General features: G+C 44.5%; 1 protein-coding gene across 1 annotated transcript in view; it reads left to right on the top strand.

The window, feature by feature from the left end:
- LOC123509102 (lethal(2) giant larvae protein homolog 1-like) overlaps positions 1-10,000 on the top strand; it is a 43,193-nt gene that overhangs the window by 27,679 nt on the left and 5,514 nt on the right. The window contains 6 exon segments of the mRNA XM_045263240.1: positions 4,014-4,153; positions 5,258-5,544; positions 6,950-7,176; positions 7,802-7,976; positions 8,494-8,634; positions 8,802-8,977. Coding sequence (XP_045119175.1) covers positions 4,014-4,153; positions 5,258-5,544; positions 6,950-7,176; positions 7,802-7,976; positions 8,494-8,634; positions 8,802-8,977 — 1,146 coding nt within the window.

Genomic DNA, 10,000 nt, shown 5'->3' with positions numbered 1-10,000 from the left:
TACATGTCACCGCGGTACACAGGTTCCAGGTGGAGGTGTTGTGGCCTCACACCAAAGATGCTTGGCTGGTGATATGGGCCCTAATATGCCCACCACTACAAAGATGCTTGGCTGGTGATATGGGCCCTAATATGCCCACCACTACAAAGATGCTTGGCTGGTGATATGGGCCCTAATATGCCCACCACTACAAAGATGCTTGGCTGGTGATATGGGCCTAATATGCCCACCACTACAAAGATGCTTGGCTGGTGATATGGGCCCTAATATGCCCACCACTACAAAGATGCTTGGCTGGTGATATGGGCCCTAATATGCCCACCACTACAAAGATGCTTGGCTGGTGATATGGGCCCTAATATGCCCACCACTACAAACAACACTGCCTGCGCCGCTAATGGGTGGAAGGTGGACACTGGACACTGCTTCCCATACTCTTCAAGTACACACACAGGCGCTGTAGGACATAACAGTAAATAAATAAATAAATAGTTAAATAAAAGACTTGTGTAATGTTTTGAAGGATGAGAAAATTATGTTACTGTTCTATTATAGTGTTTACAGACCTGAAGTAAATATTTATGGGAATAATGAGAGAGAGAGAGAGAGAGAGAGAAGAGAAATAAAAATATGAATGTTTTAGAGAGAGAGAGAGAGAGAGAGAGAGAGAGAGAGAGAGAGAGAGAGAGAGAGAGAGAGAGAGAGAGAGAGAGGAACCACCACCACCACCTCCTCCTTTATTCCTCTTCTTCCTCCTCCCATTAGTAGAAAAGAACACACACACACACACACACACACACACACACACACACACACACACACACACACACACACACACACACATGTATATTTTGTGTATGCTTATGTATATATGTATAATTTTCTCTCTCTCTCTCTCTCTCTCTCTCTCTCTCTCTCTCTCTCTCTCTCTCTCTCTCTCTAATCCTGTTATTATAACTTTCAGATATTATTAATTTTATTGTTTTCTTTATTTGCAAGTGTGTTTGTTTGTTTGTTTGTTTAATTTCTCATTTAATTTCGTTTTCAGGTTAATATTATCTATGATCTTCTTCTTTTTCTTCTTCTTTTTCTTCTTCTTCTTCTTCTTCTTTTCTTCTTTTCTTTTTTTATTATTATTATTATTATTATTATTATTATTATTATTATTATTTCTCTATCTCCATCCATTTCTATTTTTGTATATATTCTCTCTCTCTCTCTCTCTCTCTCTCTCTCTCTCTCTCTCTCTCTCTCTCTCTCTCTCTCTCTCTCTCTCTCTCTCTCTCTCTCTCTCTCTCTCTCACAATTCTGTTTATCACATTTGCCATTACTCATCATTATTTTTATCATTTTCTTCTTCTTTTCATGTGTTTTCCTTCACAAATTTCTCTCTCCATCACATTTATCATCACCTATCATTTCTACAGCTTCACAAAAATAGTAGTAGTAGTAGTAGTAGTAGTAGTAGTAGTAGTCATTCAAATCTAGATGCGGTTTTGTGGTGTTGCTCCTGAGGGAATTCCCAGCCTTGCAGTGTTGCCAGGTGTATATGAACTAGTTAGTCTGGTGTGCACAAGCTATAGATGAAAAAAAAAAACAGCTTTATTAGTCCAAGAATGTAATAATTAGAAGATACAGGTGACTAGGGTGTGTGGTGGTGTGGTGAGTGTATTAGTGGTGACTTGTGGATTGGTGAGTGAGTGTGGTGTGTTGGGATTGTTTGGTGTAGTGAAGGTGTGAGACAGTGACGAATACCAGCTTTGGGGTTCGAATCCTGGCCACGGTCTGAGTGTAGGTAGGGTTTCCTCTTTGCGGGTGGGCTTTGAGATAGGAGGTACACAAAGAATTATCCCCTTTACCCCAGAAATGCCCATTGAAAGCTCACATGGTAGAAATAAATCAATAAATAAAAAAAATGGTGCAATAACTGTGTTCCGAATACACCAGTAAAATGAAATACAAGTAACTCTTGAATTACGTGGTTTAATTACGCATTTTTGTTAATACGACCGAAAAAATATAATCAGAGCGATGGTTTTGCTTTTACACGATTTGGCTCACATCCCACATCCCCTATTACCAACTGTTGCTTAGGAGAATTACAAGTTTGTTTGACGTCAATCTTGAAAAACGCAATGCCTCTAGAAATGCATCTCGCGTACATCAAGAGTTACAGGTATTATTCACAATGATGGTCCATGATATACACTACTGGGTCCTGGTATACACAAAACACAGCTTCCTAATATCATCCAGAGTCACTTGTGTTTCCTATAAAAGCTGGCATAGTGTTGATTCCATTGAGGCGCCACCACCCATGAGTGTCCAGCCCTGTCCTGCCCGCCACACAGTGAAGGACAGTGCCACACATCACGGGTGTACTGAACCTCCTCCAAACACAACAGGAACAACACCAACACAAGGACATGTTTCCTCCATTACACGCACAAACGCAGGACTCATTCACGCACCAACACTCTTGTGGACACCATGCCTTAGGTCAGGGCAGGGCAGGGCAGGGCAGGGCAGGGCAGGGCAGGGCAGGCAGGGCAGGGCAGGGCAGGGCAGGGCAGGGCAAATTAGGAGAGGTCAGGTAGCATTGCAACACATAATACCCCAAAAAATGCAACGCCACAAAACATCTCTTAGAATTTTGTAAGACTACTACTACTACTACTACTACTACTACTACTACTACTACTACTACTACTACTACTACTCTTTCCCTCATAGCCAAACCAAGATTAATTAAGTTTATTTATTTCTTTGTCCATTTATTTGTTGACTTACTGACAGGGAGGCATTTTTGTCATTTCACGCAGCCCTAAGGAGGAGGTGGAGGAGAGGGAGAAGGTGGAGGAGGTGAAGATGGAGGTGGAGGAGGAGGAGGCAGAGGAAGTGTTTGGAATGCAAGTTGTAGGGGAGGGAGAGGTGGAGTTAGGGAGTGGAGGGGAGACTGCACCATTATCCTGCCCAGAAGAAGAAGAGGGGAGGAGGAGGAGGAGGAGGAGGAGGAAGATGAGGATATAATCTTGGAGGAGGAGGAGGTGAAGGGAGGGAGTAGGGCGAGCAGGAGCAGGCAGCGGAGGAGGAAAGTGGAGGAAAAGGAGGGGAAAGTGGAGGAAGAAGTAGTTCCATTCTTTTATTACGTCACACCTAAGAGATTTCGCTCCACCGGCCGAGAGAAAGAGAAGGAGAAGGAGAAAGATGTGAAGGATACAGGAAAGGATACCAAGGACACCGGGGCAGAGGAAGGGGCTAAAACCGGGCTGGGGCGTCTGCGGGGCTGGCTACATCGCGGCGAATCCAGTGACTCGGAGATGCAAAAACCTGAAGGGGTTACTGAAGGAGAAATGAAGAAAGCTCACTAAAACGTCTATTCCGCCGGCCACAGTCTCCCACCCCCACCCCGGACCAGCCCAAGGATGCCAAAGGTCCTGCCGGGGATCCACAGGGGGCTGGCCAGGTTCCACAAGCCCCCAGACCAGCCAGGCTTTGGTTCACAAGGAGGAGTCAGAGTGAGCGGCGTGCCAGTCCTATATCGCCAACACCGCCGCCTATTCGAGCCGCCACACCACAGGAGGAGCGACGTAAAGGCCTCACACTGCCCCTGAACCTCCGCCAGCCCTCTGCCCGTCCCCTAGCCCCGCAGGAAGCCCCATCCCTAGCCCTGTCCCAATCGAAGAAGGACGTTTGAAAAAATTCCTTAGACAGCAAAGTGAAGTAGTTTTACGTCCGTTTACACGCCGTCAGGACCCCGCCAAGCGACGCAGCGCCCCGCCGTGCCCCGCCCCGGCCACCCCACCACAGGAAGTGTCTGAAATTGAAGCCCGTCACCCTTCCATCAACACATACATAGATGACACCCCTACCACTCCCACAAACCCACATAGCATCCTACCCACTCCTGATCTTTCTCCTAGTTCTCCTGTAGGACCTCCCCCCCCTTCAGCCCCTTCCTCCCTCCCTGGCACCCTGACACGTAGGTTAACCTTTTCCATACCCTTTGCTAGTGGCCGCGGTGGTGGTGGTGCTGGCTCGGAGGAAGAAATGAAGCCTGTGGAGCGTGCCATTGAAGCAAGGTCCAATGCAACTGACTATGTGGGTTCCATGGTCCGCTGTCTCCACCTCACCAAGTGTTTTGTGGCCAATAGTAAGTGGTTCGAGGTGTTTCGGGGGTGTTTTGGGGGTGTTGAAGTGTGTGTGGGTGTGTTTGGGGGATGTTGAAGTGTGTTTTAGGGGTTTTTGGGTGTGTTTTGAAGGTGTTGAAGCATGTGTGGGTGTGTTTTGGGTGTTGGAGTGTGTTTGGGTGTGTTTTGGGGGTTTTTGGGTGTGTTTAGTGTGTTTTGGGGTGTTGAAGTGTTTAGTGTGTTTTGGGGGTGTTGAAGTGTGTGTGGGTGTCTTTGGGGGGTGTTGAAGTGTGTTTGGGTGTGTTTAGGGTTTTGGGTGTGATTTGGGGGTTTTGGGTGTGTTTAGTGTGTTTTGGGGGGTGTTGAAGTGTGTTTGGGGTGTTTAGGAGTGTTTTTTTATTGAGGCGGTGTTGGGTGTTCGGGGTGGTTTTGGGTGTTTGGGTGTTTTGAGGTGTTGAAGTGTGTTTTGGTGTGTTTTAGGGGTGTTTTAAGGGTGTTTGGGTGTATTTGTATGTGTTTGGGGTGTTTTTTTTTTGGAGTGTATATGTTTGTGTCTGTATTTGGAGGTATTTAAAACACTATGATTAAAACACCATTAAAAACACAAAAACACACAAAAAAAACTATTGAAACACCACACTAAAACACACAAAAAAACACTATTGAAACACCACATTAAAACACCATTAAAATACCTAAAAACACAAAAAAAAACACTATTGAAACACCATTAAAACACCAAAAACACCACAAAAACACCCAGAAAACACACAAAACACCACAAAAACACAAAACACCACAAACACCACAAAAACACCACAAAACACACCCAAAAACACCAAATTTAAAACTAACCGTCCTTCCAGACCAGGCCATGTCCGCCACACTCTGGGCCGGAACAAACAGTGGGTCCATATTTGTCTTCACTATTGCCATTAAAACACCATTAAAACACCACAAAACACCCAAAACACCACAAAACACTCAAAAAACATCCAAAACACCACAAAAACTCCCAAAAAACACCAAAAAAACATCTAAAAAACACACAAAACACCACAAAAACACCACAAAAACACCACAAAACACCCAAAAAACACCAAATTTAAAACTAACCGTCCTTCCAGACCAGGCCATGTCCGCCACACTCTGGGCCGGAACAAACAGTGGGTCCATATTTGTCTTCACTATTGCCATTCCACCCTCGGAGAAACGCCAAGAGGTTCCACTGACGGTACAGCTTGGCAAAGAGATCCATTTGAAGCATGGCGCCCCCGTTTTGGGTGTTTGGGTGTTGGATGGGTGTGGGCAGCCATTCCCGCCCCCAATGGCTGTCAAAAAGGATGCAGCTTCACCCCCTGCCACCCTCCTGCCCCATCGAGTGTTGATCTGCTCTGAGAACAGTTTAAGGTGCGTTTTTGGTGTGTTTTGGGGTGTTTGGGGATGTTTTGGTGTGTTTTTGGGGTGTTTTGAGTTTTGGGGTTTTTGGGGATGTTTTGATGCATTTTTAGTGTGTTTTGTGGTGTTTTAGGGATGTTTTGATGCATTTTTGGGGTGTTTTGGGTGTTTTGTGGTGTTTTGGGGATGTTTGATGCATTTTGTGTGTTTTGGGGTTTTGGGGTGTTTTGTGGTGTTTTGTGGATGTTTTGGGTTTTGGGTGTTTTGGGGATGATGATTTTGTGTTTTGGGTGTTTTGTGGTGTTTTGGGGATGTTTTGATGCATTTTTGGGGTGTTTTGGGTTTTTGGGGTGTTTTGTGGTGTTTTGGGGATGTTTTGATGCATTTTGTGTGTTTTGTGGTGTTTTTGGGATGTTTTGATGCATTTTGGTGTGTTTTGTTTTGTGGTGTTTTGGGGATGTTTTGATGTGTGTTTTGGGTTTTGGGGTGTTTTGGGGGGATGTTTTGATTTTGGGTGTTTGGGGTGTTTTGGGGTGTTTTGGGTTTTGGGGATGATTTGGTGTGTTTTGTGGTGTTTTGGATGTTTTGATGTTTTGGGGTGTTTGGGTGTTTTGGTAGGGATGTTTTGATGCATATTTAGTGTGTTTTGTGGTGTTTAGGGATGTTTTGATTGTTTTGGGGTGTTTTGTTTTTGGTGTTTTGGGGATGTTTTGATGCATTTTGGGTGTTTTGGGGTTTTGGGGATGTTTTGGTGTGTTTTGGGTGTTTTGGGACGTTTTGATGTGTTTTGGGTGTTTGATTGTGTTAAAAGTGTGTTTAGTGTGTTTGGGTGTGATTTTGAGGTGTTTTGGTGTGTTTGGGTATGTGTTTGGGTGTATTAGTGTGTTTCAGGTATGTTTTAGTGTGTTTAGGGGTTTTGGGTGTGTTTGTGTGTGTTTTGGTGTGTATTGGTGTGTTTTGGGTGCATTTAGGTGCGTTTGGGTTGTAAGGTGTGTTTGGGAGGCTATAGTGTGTTTTGGTGTGCTTTAGGGTGTTTTGGGGTGTTTTGGAATATTTTTTTTTGGTTTGTGTGTGTTTTAGGATGTTTTTGGTGTGTTTGTGTATGTTTTGGGGTGTTTGAGTGTGTTTTGGCTGTGTTTTGGGGTGTTTGAGTGTGTTTGTGTGTGTTTGGGGTGTTTAACTGTATCTGTGTGTTTTGGGGTGTTTGGCTGTGTATGTGTTTTGGGATGTTTGAGTGTGTTTTGGGGTGTTTTTGGTGTGTTTGAGTGTGTTTGAGTATGTTTTGGGGTGTGTTTGAGTGTGTTTTAAGGTGTTTGAGTGTGTTCTGTGGTGTTTTTAGTGTTTTCAGTGTGTTTGAGTATGTTTTGTGGTATTTGAGTGTGTTTGAAGTAACCTAACCTAATGTAAACCGCTCCCCACAGGTCTTCACACTGCCGCAGCTTAAGCCGTTCTGCAAATTCAAGCTGACGGCCAACGAGGGGTCACGCGCCAGGAAGCTTGACTTGGCAGAGTTTGCGTCAACAGTGGACAGTTCTTACAGCGAGTCTTGCCTTGTGCTGGCCACCAACCAAGGGGACTTCTCTATCTTCTCCTTGCCAGACTGTAGGAGGCAGCTCTATGCACCCTGTATTAAGAAGGAAGATATTAGGTGTGTTTTGGGGTGTGTGTGTGTGTGTGTGTGTGTGTGTGTGTGTGTGTGTGTGTGTGTGTGTGTGTGTGTGTGTGTATGTGTGTGTGTGTTTTTTCTCATTCTTTTTCCTTGTTCTAGTGTGTGCTTGTGGGTGTTTTGGTGTGTTTTAGTGTGTGTGTGTGTGCGTGTATGTTGTGTGTGTGTGTGTGTGTGTGTGTTTTTTTCTCTTTCTTTTTCCTTGTTCTTGTCTGTGTTTTAGTGTGTGTGTGTGTGTTTCTTTCTCTTTCCAATGTGTGTTTGTAGATGTTTGGGTGTGTTTTAGTGTGTGTGTGTGTGCGTGTATGTTGTGTGTGTGTGTGTGTGTGTGTGTGTGTGTGTGTGTTTTTTTCTTTCTTTTCCTTGTTCTTGTCTGTGTTTTAATTCTTTCTCTTTCCAGTGTGTGTTTGTAGATGTTTGGGTGTGTTTTAGTGTGTGTGTGTGTGTGTGCGTGTGCGTGCGTGTCTTGTGTGCGTGTATGTTGTATGTGTGTGTTTAATTCATTCTTTCTTTAATTTTTCTATGTGTGTATATATCCATGTATGTGTGCATGTATGTATGTATGTATATGTGTATACCCCCCTCTCACCCCATCTCCCCCCCACAGTGGCATCAACAGTGTGGTGTTCACCCGTCAAGGCGAGGCACTGTACCTTGTGTCACCCAGCGAGCTAGAGAGGGTGTCACTGTCAGCCAGGCACATCACCAGGCCCCGGGGGACAGTGCCAGAAGCCAAGGGTGCCCCAGTGTGTGCCAAACAGGAGGGGCAGAGCCAGTCTAAGGTGTGTTGTGTGTTTTGGGGGTTGTTTGAGTGTGTTTGGGTGTGTTTTGGGTGTGTTTTGGGATGTTTTGGTGTGCTTTGAGTGTGTTTAGGTGTGTTTTGAGTGTGTTTGAGTGTATTTGGGTGTGTTTTGGTGTGTTTTTGAGTGTGTGAGTGTGTTTTGAGTGTAGGGTGTTTTAGATGTGTTTTGGTGTGTTTTGTGAGTTTTGAGTGTATTTTGGGTGTGTCTGGGGTGTTTTAGATGTGTTCTGGTGTGTTTTGAGTGTGTTTTGGGGTGTTTTGGGGTGTTTTGAGTGTATATTGGGGTGTCTGGGTGTGTTTTGGGTGTGTTTGGGTGTGTTTTGGGGTATTTTGGTGTGTTTTTTGGGTGTGTGTTGTGAGTTTTGAGTGTATTTTGTGATGTTTTGGGTGTGTTTTGAGTGTATTTTGGGGTGCTTGGGTGTGTTTTGGGTGTGTTTGGGTATGTTTGGGTGTACTACTACTACTACTACTACTACTACTACTACTACTATCCCCAGGCCAGTGATACTACCACAGCTACTACTACTACCACCACAACACCAGCTGCTACCACCACCACCACTACCACTACTACCACCACTACTAACGCTGCTGCTGCTGCTGCTGCTGCTGAGCCCAATGAGCCGGCCGCCCTCAAGGTGAGAGAGAGAGAGAGAGAGAGAGAGTGAGTGAGTGAGTGAGTGAGTGAGTGAGTGAGTGAGAAAATGCATGAATGATAAAATTACAATAACCCCTTTCTCTCTCTCTCTCTCTCTCTCTCTCTCTCTCTCTCTCTCTCTCTCTCTCTCTCTCTCTCTCTCAACAGGAGCAGAATGGAGAGAAGGAAGACATTGGAGGAAAAGCAGGAGGAGGCGGAGGAGCTGGAGGAGGAGGAGGAGGAGGAGGAGGAGGAGATGGAGGAAGAAAGGAGGAAGTTAGAGAAAATGGAGATAACAGTGTGTTAAGTGGAGACATCACAATTGACTCTATTCGCGACCACATGTAAGTACTCTCTCTCTCTCTCTCTCTCTCTCTCTCTCTCTCTCTCTCTCTCTCTCTCTCTCTCTCTCTCTCTCTCTCTCTCTCTCTCTGTAGCTGTATATGATTTTGCTAGAGAGAGAGAGAGAGAATGTTTGATTATATCTATCTAACTCTCTCTCTCTCTCTCTCTCTCTCTCTCTCTCTCTCTCTCTCTCTCTCTCTCTCTGTGGTTGTATATAATTTTGCTCTGTTTTGTCTGTCTGTCTGTTTGTATGTGTGTATATTTTTTAATTCTTGTATATCAAGCTAACTCTCTCTGTTTATGATGTTTTAAAAGAAGACAAATTTATTCATATATATTTTATCACTGTTTTGAAGGGTGTTTTGATGGTTCCAGTGGTAGTTTGACAGTTTAACAGGCTGCAGTGGAAGTTATTGGTGTTTTGAAGGGTGTTTTGATGGTTCCAGTGGTAGTTTGACAGTTTAACAGGCTGCAGTGGAAGTTATTGGTGTTTTGAAGGGTGTTTTGATGGTTCCAGTGGTAGTTTGACAGTTTAACAGGCTGCAGTGGAAGTTATTGGTGTTTTGAAGGGTGTTTTGATGGTTCCAGTGGTAGTTTGACAGTTTAACTGGCTGCAGTGGAAGTGTTTTGAAGGGTGTTTTGATGGTTCCAGTGGTAGTTTGACAGTTTAACAGGCTGCAGTGGAAGTTATTGGTGTTTTGAAGGGTGTTTTGATGGTTCCAGTGGTAGTTTGACAGTTTAACAGGCTGCAGTGGAAGTTATTGGTGTTTTGAAGGGTGTTTTGATGGTTCCAGTGGTAGTTTGACAGTTTAACAGGCTGCAGTGGAAGTTATTGGTGTTTTGAAGGGTGTTTTGATGGTTCCAGTGGTAGTTTGACAGTTTAACAGGCTGCAGTGGAAGTTATTGGTGTTTTGAAGGGTGTTTTGATGGTTCCAGTGGTAGTTTGACAGTTTAACAGGCTGCAGTGGAAGTTATTGGTGTTTTGAAGGGTGTTTTGATGGTTCCAGTGGTAGTTTGACAGT

This window comes from Portunus trituberculatus, chromosome 26, assembly GCF_017591435.1.
Source record: "Portunus trituberculatus isolate SZX2019 chromosome 26, ASM1759143v1, whole genome shotgun sequence".
Classification (NCBI taxonomy): Eukaryota; Metazoa; Arthropoda; class Malacostraca; order Decapoda; family Portunidae; genus Portunus; species Portunus trituberculatus.
Note: the sequence above shows the minus strand (reverse complement) of the source record. Positions and strands in the feature narration are given on the sequence as shown.